This window comes from Rhinopithecus roxellana, chromosome 4 (genome assembly GCF_007565055.1).
Source record: "Rhinopithecus roxellana isolate Shanxi Qingling chromosome 4, ASM756505v1, whole genome shotgun sequence".
Taxonomy (NCBI): Eukaryota; Metazoa; Chordata; class Mammalia; order Primates; family Cercopithecidae; genus Rhinopithecus; species Rhinopithecus roxellana.
Genome location: NC_044552.1, coordinates 35,947,839 through 35,967,847, shown reverse-complemented (window position 1 = coordinate 35,967,847; position 20,009 = coordinate 35,947,839). Strand labels below are relative to the sequence as shown.

Genomic DNA, 20,009 nt, shown 5'->3' with positions numbered 1-20,009 from the left:
CAATGCAGGACAACTCTGAAGGTCCTTGCAGACCAGGGTGCCCCTCCATTGCAAGTGCAGGCAGCCCAGCTTTGCCCTGTGCCCACTTCTCCCTCTCCCACACCGGTGTGCATCCTGAGGGCACTCCCAGCAATCTTGCTGCACGCAAACCTCAGTCTCCTGGGGAGCCTGTCCTGCAACAACTTATTAGGTACCAGGCACGATTCTAAGCACTTTACGCATATGATTTCATACGATCCTCCCAACAACCCCAAGAGGCAGGCACTTTTGTTACCAAAGGCTCTGTAACTTGTCCAAGGTCACAGAGCTAGCAAGCCAGAGAGCCAGGGTTGTTATGCAGGGAGTTGGTCCTGGAGCTCTGAAATGTTACAACGCTGTCTTCCAGAACATTCCTATAGTCTAGGTTGAGGAAATTCGACAGAACAGTGAAGATGTATTCTGACTGATTTGAGGGGGAAAAGAATCTCGGCCAGGTACGGTGGCTCACACCTGTTATCCCAGCACTTTGGGAAGTTGAGGCGGGTAGATCATTTGAGGTCAGGAGTTCAACACCAGCGTGGCCAACATGGTGAAACCCCGTCTCTACTAAAAATACAAAAATTAGCTGGGTGTGGTGGTGGGCGCCTGTAATCCCAGCTACTCAGGAGGCTGAGGCAGGAGAATCGTCTGAATCCAGGAGGCGGAGGTTGCAGTGAGCCGAGATCAGTGCCATTGCACTCCAGCCTGAGTCACAGGGCAAGACTCTGTCTCAAAAAAAAAAAAAAAAGAAAACAATATCGACAAAACCAAAAAGAACACAACCACCAGATGGGATGAAGCTGTTCAGGAAGGCAGGGAACTGCAGCCCAACAATCCTTTCAATTATTCTAGATGGGTTTTTCCCTTGGATCTATCGAGAGGTAAGCCTGGGATAATAGACATGACATCCTCAACTCTCACCCACCCTGATGACTTCCAGCCCTCCCCTGAATACCACTCATGGAGCCAGCTACCAACTCAAGTGTTTCCACTTGGCTGCCTAATGGCATCTCGCACTTAACAGGTGCACAGCTGAACACCTGAGTCCCGCTTGGCCTCCCACACCCAGAGCCTTCTCTACCTCAGAGCGTGGAGCCGCATTCTTCCCTGACAGCTCTTCACACACCACTTCCAATCCCTTAGCAAATCTTGTCAGTTTAACTTTAAGATAAACCTACCATTTCTTTTCTTTCTTTTTTTTTTTTTTTTGAGACGGGGTCTGGCTCTGTGGCCCAGGCTGGAGTGCAGTGGCGCGATCTCGGCTCACTGCAAGCTCCACCTTCTGGGTTCACGTCATTCTCCTGCCTCAGCCTACCGAGTAGCTGGGACTACAGGCACCTGCCACCGCGCCCGGCTAATTTTTTTTTGTATTTTTTAGTAGAGATGGGGTTTCACCATGTTAGTCAGGATGGTCTCGATCTCCTGACCTAGTGATCCGCCCACCTCGGCCTCCCAAAGTGCTGGGATTACAGGAAGTCAATTCTTAACACAGCGTCCAGGATGAGCCTGTTAAACCTAAGTCAGGTGAACTCACTCCTCTGTTTGGCCCACCCCTTCATGGTAAACACTATTATCATTAGGATGCCCACAAGACCCCACGTGCTCCAACCCTCTCTCACTCCTGCCCCTTACCACTCCATGCTGGCCACACTGAACTTCTTAAATACACTAAGCCCACTCTTGCCTCAGGGCTTTTGCACTGGCTATCCTGTGCCACCCAATGCTCTTTTCCATTGGTCTCAATTCAAATGTCACCCTCTTGGAGAGGACAGGCCTTCCATAATCACTCCATTAAAGGGCCATACCCCAGGCTGGGCATAGTGGCTCATGCCTGTAATCGCAGCACTTTGGGAGGCTGAGGTGGGTGAATGGCTTGAGACCAGGAGTTTGAGACCAACCTGGGCAATATGGTGAAACCCTGTCTGTACTAAAAATAAAAAAAATTAGCAGGGCATGGTGGTGTGCACCTATAGTCCCAGCCACTTGGGAGGCTGAGGTGGGAAGATTGATTGAGCTGGGGCAATTGAGTGAGCTGAGATCACACCACTGCACTTCAGCCTGGGTGACACAGCGAGACCCTGTCTCTAAATAAATAAATAAATAAATAAATAAAGGGCAATGCCCTTCCTCCTCCACACCCTCTATTCTCATTATCCTGCTTAATCTTTTTCCTCAGCATTCATTGCCATCTTATGTATGTTTATTTGTTTATTCCTGGCCCTCTTCCTCCTCATGCCCAAATTGACTTATTTATTTATTTATTTATTTTATTTTTTTTTCTGAGACGGAGTCTCGCTCTGTCACCCAGGCTGGAGTGCTGTGGCCGGATCTCAGCTCACTGCAAGCTCCGCCTCCCGGGTTCACGCCATTCTCCTGTCTCAGCCTCCCGAGTAGCTGGGACTACAGGCGCCGCCACGTCTCCCGGCTAGTTTTTTGTAGTTTTTAGTAGAGACGGGGTTTCACCGTGTTAGCCAGGATGGTCTCGATCTCCTGACCTCATGATCCGCCCGTCTCGGCCTCCCAAAGTGCTGGGATTACAGGCTTGAGCCACCGTGCCCGGCTCCAAATTGACTTATTTAAAGTCTATTTTCCACTGGTTCTGCTTTTTAATTCCTTTCTTTTTTTTTCACAAAGTCTCACTTTGTTGCCCAAGTTGGAATGCAGTGGCACAATCTCGGCTCACTGCAGCCTCCACCTCCCGGGTTCACGCAATTCTCCTGCCTCAGCCTCCCGAGTAGCTGAGACTACCGACACGCATCACCATGCTTGGCTAATTTTTTTGTATTTCCTAGTAGAGACGGGGTATCACTATGTTGGCCAGGCTGGTCTCAAACTCCTGACCTCATGATCCGCCCCCCTTGGCCTCCCAAAGTGCTAGGATTATAGGTGTGAGCCACCGCGCCCCACCTGCTTTTTAATTTCATAGTTTGTTGTTATTTATTATTTTTGTTATAAGCTGCTTCTAATCCATTATGGAATAAAAAGATACATAACAAAGGAACCAGATTATTATCACTTGGCTTAAGGCAGAACCATTAATTAGACCAGTGCTTCTAATATTTTTCCTCCCAGATTGCCAAACAAACAAACAAAAAAGCAAATAGACATGCCCTCCCACCCCCTCGAGTTTTAGGAGAGAAGCCTGAAGCTGCCACTAAAAAAGCAAAATGTCCTTGAGACTTTACTTTTCATGGGCATTCTACACTATATTTCCTAATGTATTTACACGTATTCAATTATAAAACTTCTCCTCAAAGTTTTCCAGTAAAAATAACCCCACCAATAACTGTTGCATGTAAAATGCTACTGATGTGGGGTCCTGGCGGTCCCTGTCCACCCTCGCCCCAGGGACCTTCACCCATGGTTGGGAGTTGGCAAGGAGGGACTGGAAACATCCTTTCCTTTGGGGAAGTGAATGGGCTGGAGCGGATAGGGCCTCGCCAGAGTCTTGAGTTCTAGTTCCAGCTCTGACACCTACTACAGTAGCTCAGTGACCTTGGGCAGGTCCCTCCATTGTAGTTTGGCCTGAGTTTCCTAAAAGGTTTGAGGTTTTGTTTGTTTGTCGAGACGGAGTCTCACTCTGTCTCCCAGGCTGGAGTGCAATGGTGCCATCTCGGCTCACTGCAACTTCTGCCTCCTGGGTTCAGGCGATTCTCCTGCCTCAACCTCCCGAGCAGATGGGATTACAGGCACCCGCCACCACCCCCAGCTAACTTTTGTATTTTTAGTAGAGATGGGGTTTCACCATGTTGGCCAGGCTGGTCTCGAACGCCTGACCTCAGGTAATCCGTGCACCTCGGCCTCCCAAAATACTGGGATTACAGGCATGAACCACCGTCCCTGGCTGGGTTTGGGTTTTTAAGCTTAGTTTCCACCAGGCTGAATGTAACCATAGGCCTTACACTTCTGAACATGATCAGATGGAAGAAGAAAGAAGATGGTGTCCGGGCACAGTGGCTCACGTCTGTAATCCCAGCACTTTGGGAGGCCGAGGTGGGAGGATCACATGAGGTTGGGAGTTGGAGACCAGGCTGACCAACATGGAGAAACCCCATCTCTACTAAAAATACAAAATAACTGTTCGTGGTGGCACATACCTGTAATCCCAGCTACTCAGGCGGCTGAGGCAGGAGAATCGCTTGAACCCGGGAGGCGGAGGTTGCAGTGAGCCGAGATCGCGCCACTGCACTCCAGCCTGGGCAATAACAAGAGCAAAACTCCGTCTCAAAAAAAAAAAAACAAAAAAGAAAAAGAAAGAGGATGGTGGTGAGAGCGGAACTGGGGCTGGACAGCTGGCGATTGCATTGGGTGGCTGGCGGATGTCCTGGCAGGGCATGGGCTGAGGCAGGGAGGCTTCAGGGGGTTGGTGCTCCTGGGAGGATCCAGAGCTGGGGCCTGCTCAGGCTTGGCTCTCTTCTGTGCTATAGAAAGCTCTGCAGTGAAGGGGGCTGGAGGGCCCAGGCTATTTCTGGGGCTGGGCTTTCCTGGAGGTGGGGTGGGTGCCCATCCAATCTTCCAAAAGAGGGCAGAGCTACCAACTCATCAGTGCCAACATCTGAATCACAGGCCAAGAACGCAGCCCTCCTATGTCACCCTGTTCTCCCTCGCCACTGAGGCACCTGTGAACCACAGTGCAACACTTCCCATTCCTGCGTGTCACTAGCACTCTCCAGAAGTGTGCTTCGTCCATAGCCTAGCCCCTGCCCACCCATCAGGTGACCACATCTCTGAGGAGAGAGGCAGCTCACCTGGGAAGAATGTCAATTCTTCCACAAGGATCACGCTTGTCTTTTTTTTTTTTTTTTTTTTTTTTTGAGATGGCGTCTTGCTCTGTCGCCAGACTGGAGTGCAGTGGCGCAATCTTGGTTCACTGCAACTTCTGCTTCCTGAGTTCAAGTGATTCTCCTGCCTCAGCCTCCTGAGTAACTGTAACTGGGACTATAGGCACGAGCCACCACACCCAGCTAATTTTTGTATTTTTAGTAGAGAAGGGGTTTCACCATGTTGGCCAGGATGGTCTCGATCTCTTGATCTTGTGATCTGCCTGCCTCAGCCTCCCAAAGTGCTGGGATTACAGGCGTGAGCCACTGTGCCCGGCCCACACTTGTCATCTCTAACACCACATCTCTCCATGATACCTCCGAGGCATTATGAACCTGCTCTATCGATGAAGAAGGTGAGACTCAGAGCAATTTGATCACTTGTAGCTGACTGAGCTGTCAGGTAGGGGCTGGCCACAGACCTGCCAGGCATCTTTCCTCCCTGTCACTGTGCTCTGCGTTTAAGGGTGGGAAAGGGGGTAAGAATCTCAGGGGAGTGAAAAAGAAAACCAGGAAAACTTAAACAAGGATACAGAACATGCATTTCATAAGCCACCCCCTGTGTAATAACAAAAGAAGAGATACCTGTATTCCTAGAATAGCTTTGAAGGAGCACATAAGACCAGTGATAGCAGCTGTTTCTGGAGTGGGGAATGGGGTGACTGAAGAAATGGAATGAGAAGGAAGAAGGTGTAGTTTGTAACTGATTTACTCTTTTGTACCTTTTGAGTTTTGTGCTGTGTCCATTTATTATATGAGTTAATATAAAGTACTTAAATTAGTACCTGGCACATAGTAAGTGCTATATAAATGTAAGCACTATGTAGATGCAAGCTATTATTATTTTTAAATCATGTAAAATTCTTTTGAGGAGAGACAGGGAGAGGGGAGTGGGTGAGGCACTGTTCTGGGCTTTGGGTTGGAACTGGCTATATGGCCAGGCCCTGTGAGGAGAAGCAGGGTTCCTGGGCACCTCCAAGAGCTCAGGAGGGATGCAGGCCTCCTTCAGACAAGCTGAGGACACACTGTGAAGCAGAGGAAGGCTTCAGGCGAGGCCACGAGACATGGCGCACTCGGGCTCTCGAGGGAGGGCTCTGAGAGGAGGGAGACTATTTCAGAGGGCGCGGCAGAACCCGCCCTGGGCTCCTTGAGGACAGGATTTACATCCTCCGGATTGGCCGAATGACCTTCCCGATGGCTGCGCCTGGCCTGTCACCTGGGCGATCTGACAAGCTTGTGGGGTAGCACCTGCACCAGCAAGGGCTGGAAGGAGCACAGAGCTTGGGTTTGCTTCCGTGTGTGTCTTTCTCGACCTTTGTGGCTGCTCTCCTGGTGACCAATGTCCTTGGGGAGCACTTGGTAGCTTAGGACAAAGTCTCACAATTCTCTAGAATGTATCCGGCCTGAGGAATGTAGGGTGAAGAAAACCACTTTGCTCGTTCTATTTGGATTGTCAGGAGAGGTTGGTGGAAGAGGGGGCAGCTTCTGGCCCTGGAGAGGGGGTGCCTCAGATCAGGGGAATGGCTTGTGATGATTTAAACGGTGTGTTTCTCCCCGGGAGAACTCAGAGTTCCTGAAGGAGTTGCTCACCTCACACATGTGCACCCCTGGAGAACAATCCCTGAAGTGAAAGCCCATGGTGGCCACGGTGCTCCCGGCACGGGAGAGAAAGCCACGTTCTGTTCAGAGCTTCTCGGCTCTCTCCTCAGCCACGCTTAGCGATGAGGACACCATATTTCAAAATCACAATATGGAAAAGCACACCTCAATCATAGTAACAGACAATCAAGCGAAGGCTATTCTGAAATAGCATTTTTCACTTATCAGATTGGCAAAAGTGTAAAACACATGGCGTTGGCTACGGTGTAGGGAAATGGCCTGTTTTTCTGGAGGAAGGTGACATTGGCATGGCCTCTATGGAGAGCATTTGGCAATAGCTGCTGTCCTAGTCTGCTCAGGCTGCTCCAACAAAGTACTAGAAACCGGGTGGCTTATGAACAACAGAAATATATTTCTCACAGTGCTGGACGCTAGGAAGCCCAAGATCAAGGCTGATTGGGCATCTGGAGAGGGCCTGTTTTCTGGCTCACAGACGGTGCCTTCTCACTGTGTCCTCACATGGTGGAAGGGGCGAGGCAGCTCTCTCTTTTTTCTTTTTGTGATGGAGTCTCGCTCTGTCACCAGGCTGGAGGGCAGTGGCGCGATCTTGGCTCACTGCAACCTCTGCCTCCCAGGTTTGAGCAATTCTCCTGCCTCAGCCTCCCAAGTAGCTGGGATTACAGGCATCCACCACCATGCTCAGCTAATTTTTGTATTTTTAGTAGAGATGGGGTTTCACCATGTTGGCCAGGCTGGTCTCAAACTCCTGACCTTAAGTCATCTGCCCACCTTAGCCTCCCAAAGTGCTGGGATTACAGGCATGAGCTACTGTGCCCGGCCTCTCTGGGGGCTTTTATTTTTTCTTTTTTTCTTTTTTTATTTTTCTTTATTTATTTTTGAGACGGAGTCACGCTCTGTTTCCCAGGCTGGAGTGCAGTGGCCGGATCTCAGCTCACTGCAAGCTCTGCCTTCCGGGTTTACGCCATTCTCCTGCCTCAGCCTCCCGAGTAGCTGGGACTACAGGCGCCCGCCACCTCGCCCGGCTAGTTTTTTGTATTTTTTTAAGTAGAGATGGGGTTTCACCGTGTTAGCCAGGATGGTCTCGATCTCCTGACCTCGTGATTCGCCCGTCTTGGCCTCCCAAAGTGCTGGGATTACAGGCTTGAGCCACTGCGCCCAGCCTTGGGGGCTTTTAAACTAATTAATTGTTTATTAATTTTTGTGGAGATAGGGGGTCTTGTCATGTTGCCCAGGCTGGTCTCAAACTCCTAAACTCAAGTGATCCTCCTGCCCTAGCCTCCCAAAGCACTGGGATTGCAGGCATCAGCCACCGTGCCTGGCCTAGAGGCACTAATCCCATTCACAAAGGCTCTACTGTCATGACTTAATTACCTCCTCAAAGGCTCCATCTCCTAACATTATCACCTGGGGGATTTTAACATAAATGTGGGGGGGGGGGTGTGGCGGCACAAACATTCGGACCATAGTAGCTACCAACACAAGCTAGGAATTCTGCTTCTAGGAAATTGGCCTGCAGATATCCCAACAAACAAGTATTATGTCAGCGCAGCATTGTTTGCTGGAAATAGTCTCAATTTCTCTAAATAGAAAACTAGTCATAAGTTAGAATAAGACATACAGTGGAACAACCTGCAGCCACAAAAACAAATAAGGAAGTTCTTTACCTATCAGGAGTGACCTCCAAGAGATAGTAAGTGGGGAAAGAAGCAAGTGCAGAAGAGCTTATGCAGTATGCTACCATACGTGTAAAAAAAAAAAGGGGGAAATGTGTCTGTATTTGCTGGATATGCACAGAATACCTCTAGAGAATGCTACCAACGGTTGCATGTTTCAAGGGGACGTGGAATCTCAGAACAGCTTTTGCTCTTTATGGAAGTCTCCATCTCCTTTAGTCTGGAGAGAGGCAATACCCCCCAACTCATCCAAGAAAGGAGCCCACTCTGCTGCTCTCCAGATGCCATGGGTAGACACGTGGTTAGGAGAGAGCAGGGTAGGGTCATGCCATGTAGTGGCTTGATGACCTAACACAAGGTACTTAGCCTCTAAGCCTCTGTTTCCTCTTCTGTTAAACAGCAAAAATAATACTACTATTAATAAATGAGGCCAAGCACAGTAGCTCATGCCTGTAATCCCAGCACTTTGGGAGGCTGAGGCAGGTGCATCACCTGAGGTCAGGAGTTCGAGACCAGCCTGACCAACATGGTGAAACCCTATCTCTACTAAAAATACAAAAATCAGCCAGGTACGGTGGCATGTACCTGTAATCCTAGCTACTCAGGAGGCTGAGGCAGGAGAATCATTTGAACCCAGGAGGCGGAGGTTGCAGTGAGCCGAGATCGCACCACTGCACTCCAGCCTGGGTGACAGGGTGAGAGTCCGTCTCAAAAAAATAATAAAAATAAATAAATAAATAAATAAATAAGTTGATACATGTGTAAATGGGGATAATAATTTTCCCAACCTCATTAGGATAGCATGAGGATGAACAGTTAATTTATGTGAAGTGCTTAGCACTGTGCCTGGCATATAGGAAGTGCTCAGCAAATGAATTTGTTCCAAATACATCGTGTTTTCTCCTTTACACTTCTGACCCCTATGGGATCAACATGGAAACCCCCCAACGGGGCCCTCAGGGTCCATCTTCAACCTTCACTGCAACACTCAGCCCTTGCCACTCCCTTGTATCCTGTGTCCTCTGTTCACTCTGCCTAGAATGTCCTTCCTTCGCTTGTCTTGATCGAAGTCCAGCTTAAATGTCACCAGCCCTGGGACACTCTTCTGGAAGTCCCAGCCCAGAGTTTGTGTTCTCTCCTCTGTGATGGCAGAGTCCCTGGGTGCCCCTCTGTGGGGCATCATCACACAGAATGCTGACTATGTTCCCGGTTCCAGCTGATACATACACACTTGTTTGTTACAATAGAAGGAATCGGGGGAAAAAAAATTTCAACTCCAACTCAAATAAAACTGCAATAAGACACAGCTTTCTATCTATCAGAGCAGCAAAGTTCAAGGAGTTCTACACTGAGGTGGCAAGGAGGCAGGGACTCGTGCAGGAGAGCCAACTGGTACACATTCTGAGACCTGGGCGACATCTGTCCACACTCAGTGGACATCCATAACAAAATGGCACAGGCAGAAAGCTGCTTGTTGCATCAATGCTTGAAAGAACAGAGGGCTGGAAACCACCTAAACGCCCATCAGCTGGGGACTGGGAAATAAGTTATGGTAGAATTATACAAAGGCCGTGCAGCCACGAAACAGAGAAGCTCTTTATTACTGACATGGAACGTCACCAAAAAATACACTGAGAAGTAGAAAAGATAAGTATCTGCATTTGATGCACAGAATATTTCTGGAAGAATACGTAAGGCCATATTAACAGTAACATAATAGCAGCTGCCAGGGATGAGGTCTGAGCCTCTGGGAAACGGGAGGAGGAAGATATTTTGTTTTCACTTATATCTTTTTCTGTCTTTTAAATTTTATACTGCATACATATATTATCTATTCAAAATTAAATAACTTTTTAACAAAGAAGAAAAAGAAAAACTAGTAATCAAATGGAGATGAGGTAGGCCGCAACCTCCAAGAGGAGGAAAAATACCTTAATGTTTTTCCGGAAGCGCCAGAGTCCATGGCAAAGCTCTACCCTGGACCAGCTGCCCCCACACTTGCACCTGGGCACAGGAAGTTGATGTTCGCAGAATTAAGAACTTTTTTCGGTATGCGCCTAAGTAAAACAGAAGAATGAGAAACCCACCATCAACAGCTGAGGAAAACTCATCAATGAATGCATAACGAAGTTCAAAAGAAATAGAATGTGTGGCCCCAGGACTCCTTCATTATGGCAAAAACTGACAAGGCTCAGGGGGTTCTTCTTGTGCCCATAAAGCTGCTTGTAAGAGCCTCTGAAGCCCCTGTCCATCTATTTATTATTGATTTAGTATATGAATTTATGTACAATATATAATTTTAATCACAGTATACACATTATTTTTACACCTTGATATTTTCATTTAATATATAATAGACATTTTTCCATTTCATTAAGTACTCTTCCAAAACATAATGTTTAATGTTTCCACATTATTGAAACTTACGGATATGTAATCATTTATTAATCGTTCTCCATTGTTGGGGGCTGGGCGCGGTGGCTCACTCACGCCTGTAATCCCAGCACTTTGGGAGGTCAAGGTCAGCGGATCACTTGAGGTCAGGAGTTTGAAACTAGCCTGGCCAACAAGGCAAAACTCCATCTCTACTAAAAATACAAAAATTCACCGGGTGTGTGGCGGGCGCCTGTAATCCCAGCTACTTGGGAGGCTAATGCAGGAGAATTGCTTGAATCCAGGAGATGGAGGTTGCAGTGAGCTGAGATTGTCGCACTGTATTCCAGCCTGGGTAACAGAGCAAGACTGTCTCAAAAAACAAACAAAATAATTCTCCATTGCGGGACACTTAGTTAATTTCCAGTCTTTCGCTATTATAAATAAAGCTATGATGCACATCTTTGTATATAAATCTTGCTTTTTTCAACTTTTATTTTAGATATGGGGGATACATGTACAGGTTGGCTACATGGGCATATTGCACCCAGGTAGTGAGCACAGTACCCAATAGGTAGGTTTTCGACCGAGGACCCTCCCTCCCTCCCTCCTCCCTCTCGTGGTCTGCAGTGTCTACTGTTTCCATGTTTATGTCCATGGGTGCTCAGTGTTTAGCTCCCACTTACAAGTGACAGAACATGCAGTATTTGGTTTTCTGGGTTCCTGTGTTAATTCGCTTAGGATTATGGCCTCTAGTTCCATCCATGTTGCTGTAAAGGACATGATTCTAATATTTTTTATGGCTATGCACTGACCATCCGTGTAAGAGCCTCTGAAGAACATCAAGAACTCACTGGGTAAAGGAGCTGGCCCAGGGCCCTTTCCAACCCTGGACCCCAGATGACCACGATGGGAGAGACTGTCCAGAGAAACCTACAGGAGGACCCACCAGTTCCAGTGACTCCTTCCGGGGGCAACCCTGATTCAGAGCTGGCATTCCCAAACTGAATCTGCCTAGGGGGAGGGACAATGCCGCTGAGGGAGCCTCTGCTGGCTTTACAAGGGAGAAGGCTGGTTTCAGCTGACACCACACCAGCCTCAAAGGAGATGTTACAAGAGGGACTCAGAAGCCTCAGGACTCGGAAGCCTCAGGAGCTGAGCTGGAGCACCCCAGCCACCCTAGTTCAGTGGCTGAGTCCTCGCAGGCTGGGTAAGACAACACTCCCCTTACCTGCCCTCCCACCTTCCCCCAGGCCATTTCCACCCTCCCGCTCCTTACTCACCTCTTCCTGAAGCTTCACTTGCTAACCCCACCCCATTCAGAACTTGGCACAGGCTTCAGCCCTTGAGTCTTTTTTTTTGTTTTTGTTTTTGTTTTGAGACGGAGTCTCACACTGTCACTTGGGCTGGAGTACAGTGGTGCGATCTCAGCTCGCTGCAACCTCCGCCTTCTGGGTTCAAGCGATTCTCCTCCCTCAACCTCCGGAGTAGCTGGGATTACAGGCGCCTGCCACCACGCCCGGCTACTTTTTTTGTATTTTTAGTAGAAACTGGGTTTCACAATGTTGGCCAGGCTGGTCTCGAACTCCTGACCTCGTGATCCGCCCACCTTGGCCTCCCAAAGTGCTGGGATTACAGGCGTGAGCCACTGTGCCTGGCCTCAACACTTAAGTCCTAAAGTCCAACCTTCCAATGACAGTTGTTCTCCTCTGTCTTGGTGAATGGAGTTAAAACAGGTTCCTGTGTGTTTGCCTGTCTCCCTGACTACACTGCTAACTCCCCGGGGGAGGGGAGTCATCTGCGGGTTTATATTTCCTCCCTCTCCCTTGGTACAGGCTCAGGCTATGGTAAGGAGTCACACTTGGCCTTGCTGACAGGCTGGCGGGCTCTCTAGGGGCCAGGACTAACCTCCCCCGGGTCTTAGGGTGGCCAGCTGTCCCCTTACGGAACCGTGTTTGGCAAGTGCCAAACTATGTGGATCTGACTGTAAGAGAAATAGTATCCCCCATACCTGCTCCAGCCAGAATGATCCTAAGTCAGCTCCTGTCGCTCCCTTGCTATCCGTCTCCATCTGAATAAATCAAGCCCATGAGGCTTTGCAGGTACGGCCTAGCTCCTCCCCGACCCCTGCCCCACTCCGCTCCTGCTCCCTCTGCTCCAGACATCCAGCCTCCTGTGGTGAAGTCACACACACTCCTGCCTCAGAGCAGTATGCCTGTTGTCCCCTTTCCCTGGAATGCTTCTCCATGTGGCTGGCCCCTCAATGCATTCAGGGCTCTGTTCAAAGAGAAATTTCCTTCCCACCCCTCCCAAAACAGCAACCCCTGCTGTGAGTGCTCCTGCCCCTGCTGCCCTATTGTGTGGCAATCACTTCTTTCCGCCCCTCCAGATGCACCCTCCTAGGCCCTGGCAGGCTGGCGCTGGTATGGCTCACATCAGCCAACCCCATCCAGCCGAGAGCAGGCAGGACAGTGTGAGGGGAGGGAAGGAGAGGGAGGTGAGGGTACTGATTTCCCGAGTTGGCTCCTTCCCTGCAGGGCTCTGTGGGCTGGCAGGGCTCCTGGACCTGAGGCCTGGGCTCTTGCAGAAGCCTCTCCCATGGGCCTCTCCCCAGGTTCTAGCTGCCCCTCCCCTTCCCTGTTCCCAGCCCAGGTGCTACACCAACCCCTGTGCTTCCGCTGGACCTTGCCTGCACCTTTGGAAGTAATCCCTTTATTAAACCTTCCTCAAACATCCAACCCAGGTACACTGTCACTTTCCTTCCAGGACCCTAAATTCACCAGCTGACATGACAGGTCTGTTTGAGAGAAGAGAGACAGACCCTCTCATATTGTTTGAGATTGTTTTATACTCAAAAAAGGAAAAAGAAGTGAAAATAAAGGCAGGTAGCCCGGCGCCTAAGAACCAGACCCGAAACCAAGAAAGCAGACCCAAAACCAGGCCTGGGCCTGCCTGACCTAAGCCTGGTAGTTAAAGCTCAACCCCTGACCTAACTGGTTATGTTATCTATAGATTGTAAAAATCCCTGTCCTGTTCTGTTTCGTTCTGATTACCAGCGCATGCAGCCCCCAGTCACGTACCCGCTGCTTGCTCAATTGATCACGACCCTCTCACACTGACACCCTTAGAGTTGTGAGCCCTTAAAAGGGACAGGAATTGCTCACTCGGGGAGCTTGGCTCTTGAGACAGGAGTCTTGCCGATGCTCCTGGCCAAATAAACCTTTTCCTTCTTTAACTCAGTGTCTGAAGAGTTTTGTCTGCAGTTCGTCATGCTACATGTTGTTGGTGAGCTGTCTGTCCCCCAGCTAGCCCACAAACTCACAGGGGGGAAACCTTGCTTTAGTCGCCACTGTATCCCAACATCTGTATCAGCACTGTGTATAGCAGAAGTTCAATAAGTGTTTGTTGAATGTTAGAGCCAGGTGCCATGGCTCACACCTATAATCCCAGCACTTTTGGGAGGCTGAGACAGGCAGATCACTTGAGGTCAGGAGTTCGAGGCCAGCCTGACCAACATGGGGAAACCCCATCTCTATTAAAAATACAAACATTAGCTGGGTGTGGCAGTGCACACCTGTAATCCCAGCTACTCAGGAGGCTGAGGCAGAAGAATCACTTGAACCTGGGAGGAGGAGGTTGCAATGAGCTGAGATTATACCACTGCACTCCAGCCAACAGAGTGAGACACTGTCTCAAAAAAAAAAAAAAATTGTTTAATGAGTGACTAAACAAGGGGAGGATCAATGTAATCTGGAGAGGTTACAGAGGCTGGAAAGACAGGCAAGATTTTAGGGGGTGATGGGGAGGAAGAGCTCTAACAAAGGCAGGGGATACAACAGTGATGAGAATGGCCTCCTCTCAGGGCGTGAAGACCCTCGCTTATGTCCTTCCTAGCACCCCTCCACTGTCTGTCATAATTGTGGGTTTGTTTTCTTTTTTTTTTTTTTGAGACGGAGTCTCGCTCTGTCGCCCAGGCTGGAGTGCAGTGGTGCGATCTCGGCTCACTGCAAGCTCCGCCTCCCGGGTTCATGCCATTCTCCTGCCTCAGCCTCCTGAGTAGCTGGGACTACAGGCGCCCGCCACCGCGCCTGGCTAATTTTTTGTATTTTTAGTAGAGACGGGGTTTCACCGTGGTCTCGATCTCCTGACCTTGTGATCCGCCCGCCTTGGCCTCCCAAAGTGCTGGGATTACAGGCGTGAGCCACCGCACCCAGCCTGGGTCTGTTTTCTTTGTATGTCTTCCCACTGGAATGAATTCCCTGCAGGCAGGGCCCACGTCTGTCTTGTTCGCTATGGTATCTTCAGAGCTGGTACAGCGCCTGGCATGCCCAGATTGATAGATTGATATTTAATAAATGAAAAGAAAAATGAATTATCCAAAAGAAACAATGAATTGGCAGAGGACCTCAGAAGCCTGGTTGGGTCATTTGGACTTGGAGTGAAAAGCAGGAGGGAGGAATTCCAAGTCTTACTGCAGGGGAGAGAAGACAAGGCGAGGGCTTGTGGGAAGATGGCCCTGGCAGGGATGGCGGCTGGGGAAGAGCAGGGTACCTGCTCAGCCATGCGGGGAGGCAGCATCAGACTGGCCAGGAAGAAAGAGGGGGCACAATTCAGTGACCATCTTGATACAGACGCACAAGGAGGAAGACTCCAAGGTCTCGGTCTAGGGGACTGAGCAGGGGAGCTGGGAAAATGAGATCATGCCATCCAGCCTGAGGTCCTAGGTCCCAGGTCAAGGTAAGCACTCGAGGGTTGGCTGCTGTTATCCTCACTGTTTCTAACCTTTGTCTGAAGTGGGAAAGCTGTGGAGTGGAAGTGGTTTTGGGGGAAAGGAAGATCGACTCTGGCCATGTTGAAATGAAAGTATCACCGGACAGCTGGATGCTGAGGCGTTCTGGAGAGATGATGGCTGGAGGTGGAGAAGCAGATGAGCCATCTCCATGCATACACGGAGGTGGAGTGTTTGGGACCATCCATGGCTGAGAGGACTGGAAGTAAGAGCCAGGAAAGAAAAGGAAGACCAAGAATAACAAGGAAAGTGGGGCAGTGTCATGGAAGTCAAAGGAACAATGTGGAAGAAGGAAGGGGCAGCCAGCACAGTCACACAAAGCAGGCTGGACCCCACTGAGGGGCCCCCATCCTGGAGGAGCACCTACCTGCTGGCCTCTGGGACAGGCTGGGAGAGCTAATGGTACAAGTCAGGGGGTGCATTGTTAGTAGAGGGCTTGCTGCCTGTCCCAACAAGACATTCCTGGGCATACACACTCAAACCTCATTTATGACACAGACTGCCAACTGTCCCACAAATCCGCTTTTTCCTTCTTCCCATGGCGACAAAGCTCCCAAATTTTACCTAGACAGAGCCACCCAGGTAAAGATCACATTTCCTTGCTTCCCTCGCAGCCAGGTGGAGTGGTATTACTAGGATGGTGCAGCTTCCAGGTCCTGCTTAGGAGGAAGGTAAAAGCTTGCCCTCATACACCTCCCTTCTCCCTCAGTGCTGGAATCTGGGCCCAGCAGATGGGGTGGCCACCATACTCTGTCATGCAAGCAGCACCCAAAGTGACAGAGGAGCCAAGAGGCAGAAGGGGCCTTGACACCACCAAGTCACCCAGCTGGCCTGGACCACTCTTGTTCACCCAGCTTTCATAGAAGCCATATGCCTCTGACTTAAGCCACTCGATTTTGGGGACTTTTTGTTAGGACAGCCTAACTCATCTGGGAACACAATATTTAATCCAGCAGAAATGCCACCTTAGATCAGACCAAAAGTTGCTCAGCTCATCTCTGCTAGGGACCCCAGGGGTAGTGAGAGAGGTCACTGGCATCTCCCTTGACAAGATCCTCACTCTTCACTTACCAGGAAATCCTTAGTCTCCTTAACACTGTTGCAAAGCCATCATTCATAAACAGATCAAAACCCTTCATAAAGCTGGGCAGCCGGCCGGGCGCGGTGGCTCACGCCTGTAATCCCAGCACTTTGGGAGGCCGAGACGGGCGGATCACGAGGTCAGGAGATCGACACCATCCTGGCTAACACAGTGAAACCCCGTCTCTACTAAAAAAATACAAAAAACTAGCCGGGCGTGGTGGCGGGCGCCTGTAGTCCCAGCTACTCGGGAGGCTGAGGCAGGAGAATGGCGTGAACCCGGGAGGCGGAGCTTGCAGTGAGCTGAGATCCGGCCACTGCACTCCAGCCTGGGCGACAGAGCGAGACTCCGTCTCAAAAAAAAAAAAAAAAAAAAAAAAAAAAAAAAAAAGCTGGGCAAAGTGGCTCACAACTATCCCAGCACTTCAGCAGGCTGAGGCAGTATGATCCCTTGAGGCCAGGAGTTAAAGGCCAGCCTGGTTACATAGGGAGACCACGTCTCTACAAAAAATTTAAAATTAGCTGGGCATGGTGCCGTGTACCTGTAATCCCAGCTACTCGGAAGGCTGAGGTGGGAGGACCGCTTGAACCCAGGAGTTTTAGGTTACAGTGAGCTATGATAGTGACTCTACACTCCAGCCTGAGACAGAGTGGGACCTTGTCTCTAAAAAAAAAAAAAGAAAAAAAAATCTTTAATGGAAGTTTTTTTTCTCCCTATCTACTTCATCAAGGAATGAACATGAGCAGTAATCAGCGCCCTCAGCCTGCCTCAAAAAACCCCTCTTTTTTTTTTGTTGAGATGGAGTCTCGCTCTGTCACCCAGGCTGAAGTGCAGTGGCACAACCTCGGCTTACTGCAACCTCTACCTCCCGGCTTCAAGCCATTCTCCTGCCTCAGTCTCCTGAGTAGCTGGGACTACAGGCGTGCACCACCATGCCTGGCTAATTTTTGTATTTTTAGTAGAGACAGGGTTCCACCATGTTGGCCAGGCTGGTCGCCAACTCCTGACTTCGTGATCCACCTGCCTTGGCCTCCCAAAGTGCTAGGATTACAGGCTTGAGCCACCGTGCCCAGCCACATCACCCCTCTTAACTGGTTCCATTTCTAGCTCCCTTTCTCCTCCTACCCACAGGCCAGGTGAATGCATGGGTGGGTGGTGGGAATCGCCTTACACACAGCAGTGCTCAGTGCCACTAAGCCTCAGAACACAAACAGTTGTGAGGCAACAGTGCCAATAAGTTCTGGAGCAGAATGCCTGGGTGCAGACTACAGCTGGGCTACTCAGCAGCCAGGTGGACTGACTTGTTACTGACCTCTCCAGGCCTCCATGTCCTCGACCGCAAACATGAATGGTCAAAACATTTGCTTTCAGGGTAATTGTGAGGATCAAATGAGTCCATATGTGTAAAACACTTAGAACAGTGACTGACAAGAGTTCAGTTCTCAATTAGTATTCGCTTTTATATATATTTTTTCATATTGTCATAAGGCAAGCAAGCTTTTATAACTTTATTTATTTTTTGAGATGGTGTTTCACTCTTGTTGCCCAGGCTGGAGTGCAATGGTGCAATCTCGACTCGCCACAACCTCCACCACCCAGGTTCAAGCAATTCTCCTGCCTCAGCCTCCCAAGTAGCTGGGATTACAGGCATGGGCCACCATACCCAGCTAATTTTGTATTTTCAGTAGATATGGGGTTTCTTCATGTTGGTCAGGCTGGTCTTGAACTCCCAACCTCTGGTGATCCACCTGCCTCGGCCTCCCAAAGTGTTGGGATTACAGGCGTGAGCCACTGAGCCCAGCCGCTTTTATAATTTTAAAAGCAACGGAAATAAAAGAAAGGTCTGGTAATGGAATAACACTCATGTATAAAGCATGGCCATACTTTATTTTAATGATAAAGACATTCCATGAAATCCCCTCAACAAGGTATCCTAATGATCCCCTTCTGTAGAAACTGATTTGGAAGTTTAGTGATTTGCCCCAGATCCACAAGTGGTTAAGTGGTGGACAATGCATACAAATGTCACCAAGCCTTATTTTACTGAGCCACATGAATAGAAGTAGAGAGACTTCAAGATGCCAGAAAAACAAAGCTCAGGTTCATCTTTTTTTATTTTTATTTTTGAGACGACGTCTCGCTCTGTCGCCCAGGCTGGAGTGCAATGGTGCCATCTTGGCTCACTGCAACCTCTGCCTATCGGGTTCAAGCAATTCTCTGCCTCAGCCTCCTGAGTAGCTGGGATTACAGGTGCCCGCCACCATGCCCAGCTAATTTTTAGAATTTTAGTAGAGATGGTGTTTCACCATGTTGGCCAGGCTGGTCTTGAACTCCTGACCTCATGATCCACCCGCCTCGGCCTCTCAAAGTGTTGGGATTACAGGTGTGAGCCAACACCCCTGGCCCCACTCAGGTACATCTTTCACACTTGTTTCCCTGAAAGCCAGCCAGTGTTGCTACTGGTCTCTCAGAATAACCCCGCCAATCACCATTTGACTCCCTCCTGCTCAGAAACAGAGGAAAGGGGCTTGCCGAGAATCCTCACTTCAAAGCCAGAACTGGGGCTGTGATGCGGAGGGGGAGTTAGATGTTAAGGAAATGCAAATTAATATATTACAACACACCCATCAGAATGGCTAAAATAAAAAATAACCCTGAATACTTGTGAGGATGTAGAGACACTGGATCACTCACACATTGCTAGCGAGAAAAAAATAAATAGTACAGCTGGCTGGGCACAGTTGCTCATGCCTGTAATCCCATCACTCTGGGAGGCTGAGGTGGGTGGATCATTCAAGGTCAGGAGTTCGAGACCACCCTGGACAACATGGTGAAACCCCGCCTCTACTAAAAATACAAAAATTAGCCTTGCATGGTGGCATGCACCTGCAGTCCCAGCTACTTGGGAGGTTGAGGCAGGAGAATCACTTGAACTGGGAGGTGGAGGTTGCGGTAGATTGCACCACTGCATTCAAGCCTGGCAACAGAGCAAGGCTGTCTTAAAAAAAAAAAAAAAAAAAAAAAAAAAAAATATATATATATATATATATAATATGGTACACTGGCTCTGGAAAACAGTTTTGTCAGTTTCTTACAAAATTAAACATGCAGTTACCACAGGACCCAGCAACTGCATTCTTAGGTATTTATTGCAGAGAAACTAAAACTTTTGTTTACACAAAAAACCTGTACACAAGTGTTATAGCAGCTTTATTCAGAGTAGCCCCAAATTGGACAGCCCAGATGTCTCTCAATGTGTGAATGGTTAAAGAAACCGTGTTAAAGTATGGTGCCTCCATGCTACTCAGCAATAAAAAGAAAGGAACTATTGACACACACAACCACCTAGATGGACCTCAAGTGAATTATGCAGAACTGAAAAAGCCAACATCAAAAAGTCCCATACTTGGCCAGGTGCGGTGGCTCACGCCTGTAATCCCAGCACTTTGGGAGGCTGAGGTGGGCGGATCACTTGAGGTCAGGAGTTGGAGACCAGTCTGGCAACATGGTGAAACCCCATCTCTATTAAAAATACAAAAATTAGCTGGGTGTGGTGGTGCATGCCTGTAGTCCCAGCTACTCGGGAGGCTGAGGCAGGAGAATCTCTTGAACCTGGGAGGCGGAGGTTGCAGTGA

At 49.2% G+C, this 20,009-nt stretch overlaps 1 protein-coding gene across 2 annotated transcripts in view; it reads right to left on the bottom strand.

Annotated features, from left to right (window-relative positions):
- Positions 1-5,888: 5,888 nt before the first annotated feature.
- Positions 5,889-20,009, bottom strand: part of TAF8 (TATA-box binding protein associated factor 8) — a 46,614-nt gene continuing 32,493 nt past the window's right edge. The window contains exon 9 of one of the 2 annotated variants that reach the window (XM_010369655.1): positions 5,889-6,241. In XM_010369655.1, the coding sequence (XP_010367957.1) occupies positions 6,226-6,241 (16 nt within the window). In that variant the 3' untranslated portion in view covers positions 5,889-6,225. Of the gene's footprint in view, positions 6,242-9,709; positions 10,189-20,009 lie in introns of those variants that run through there. The other variant, XM_030929086.1, reaches the window with a different exon arrangement.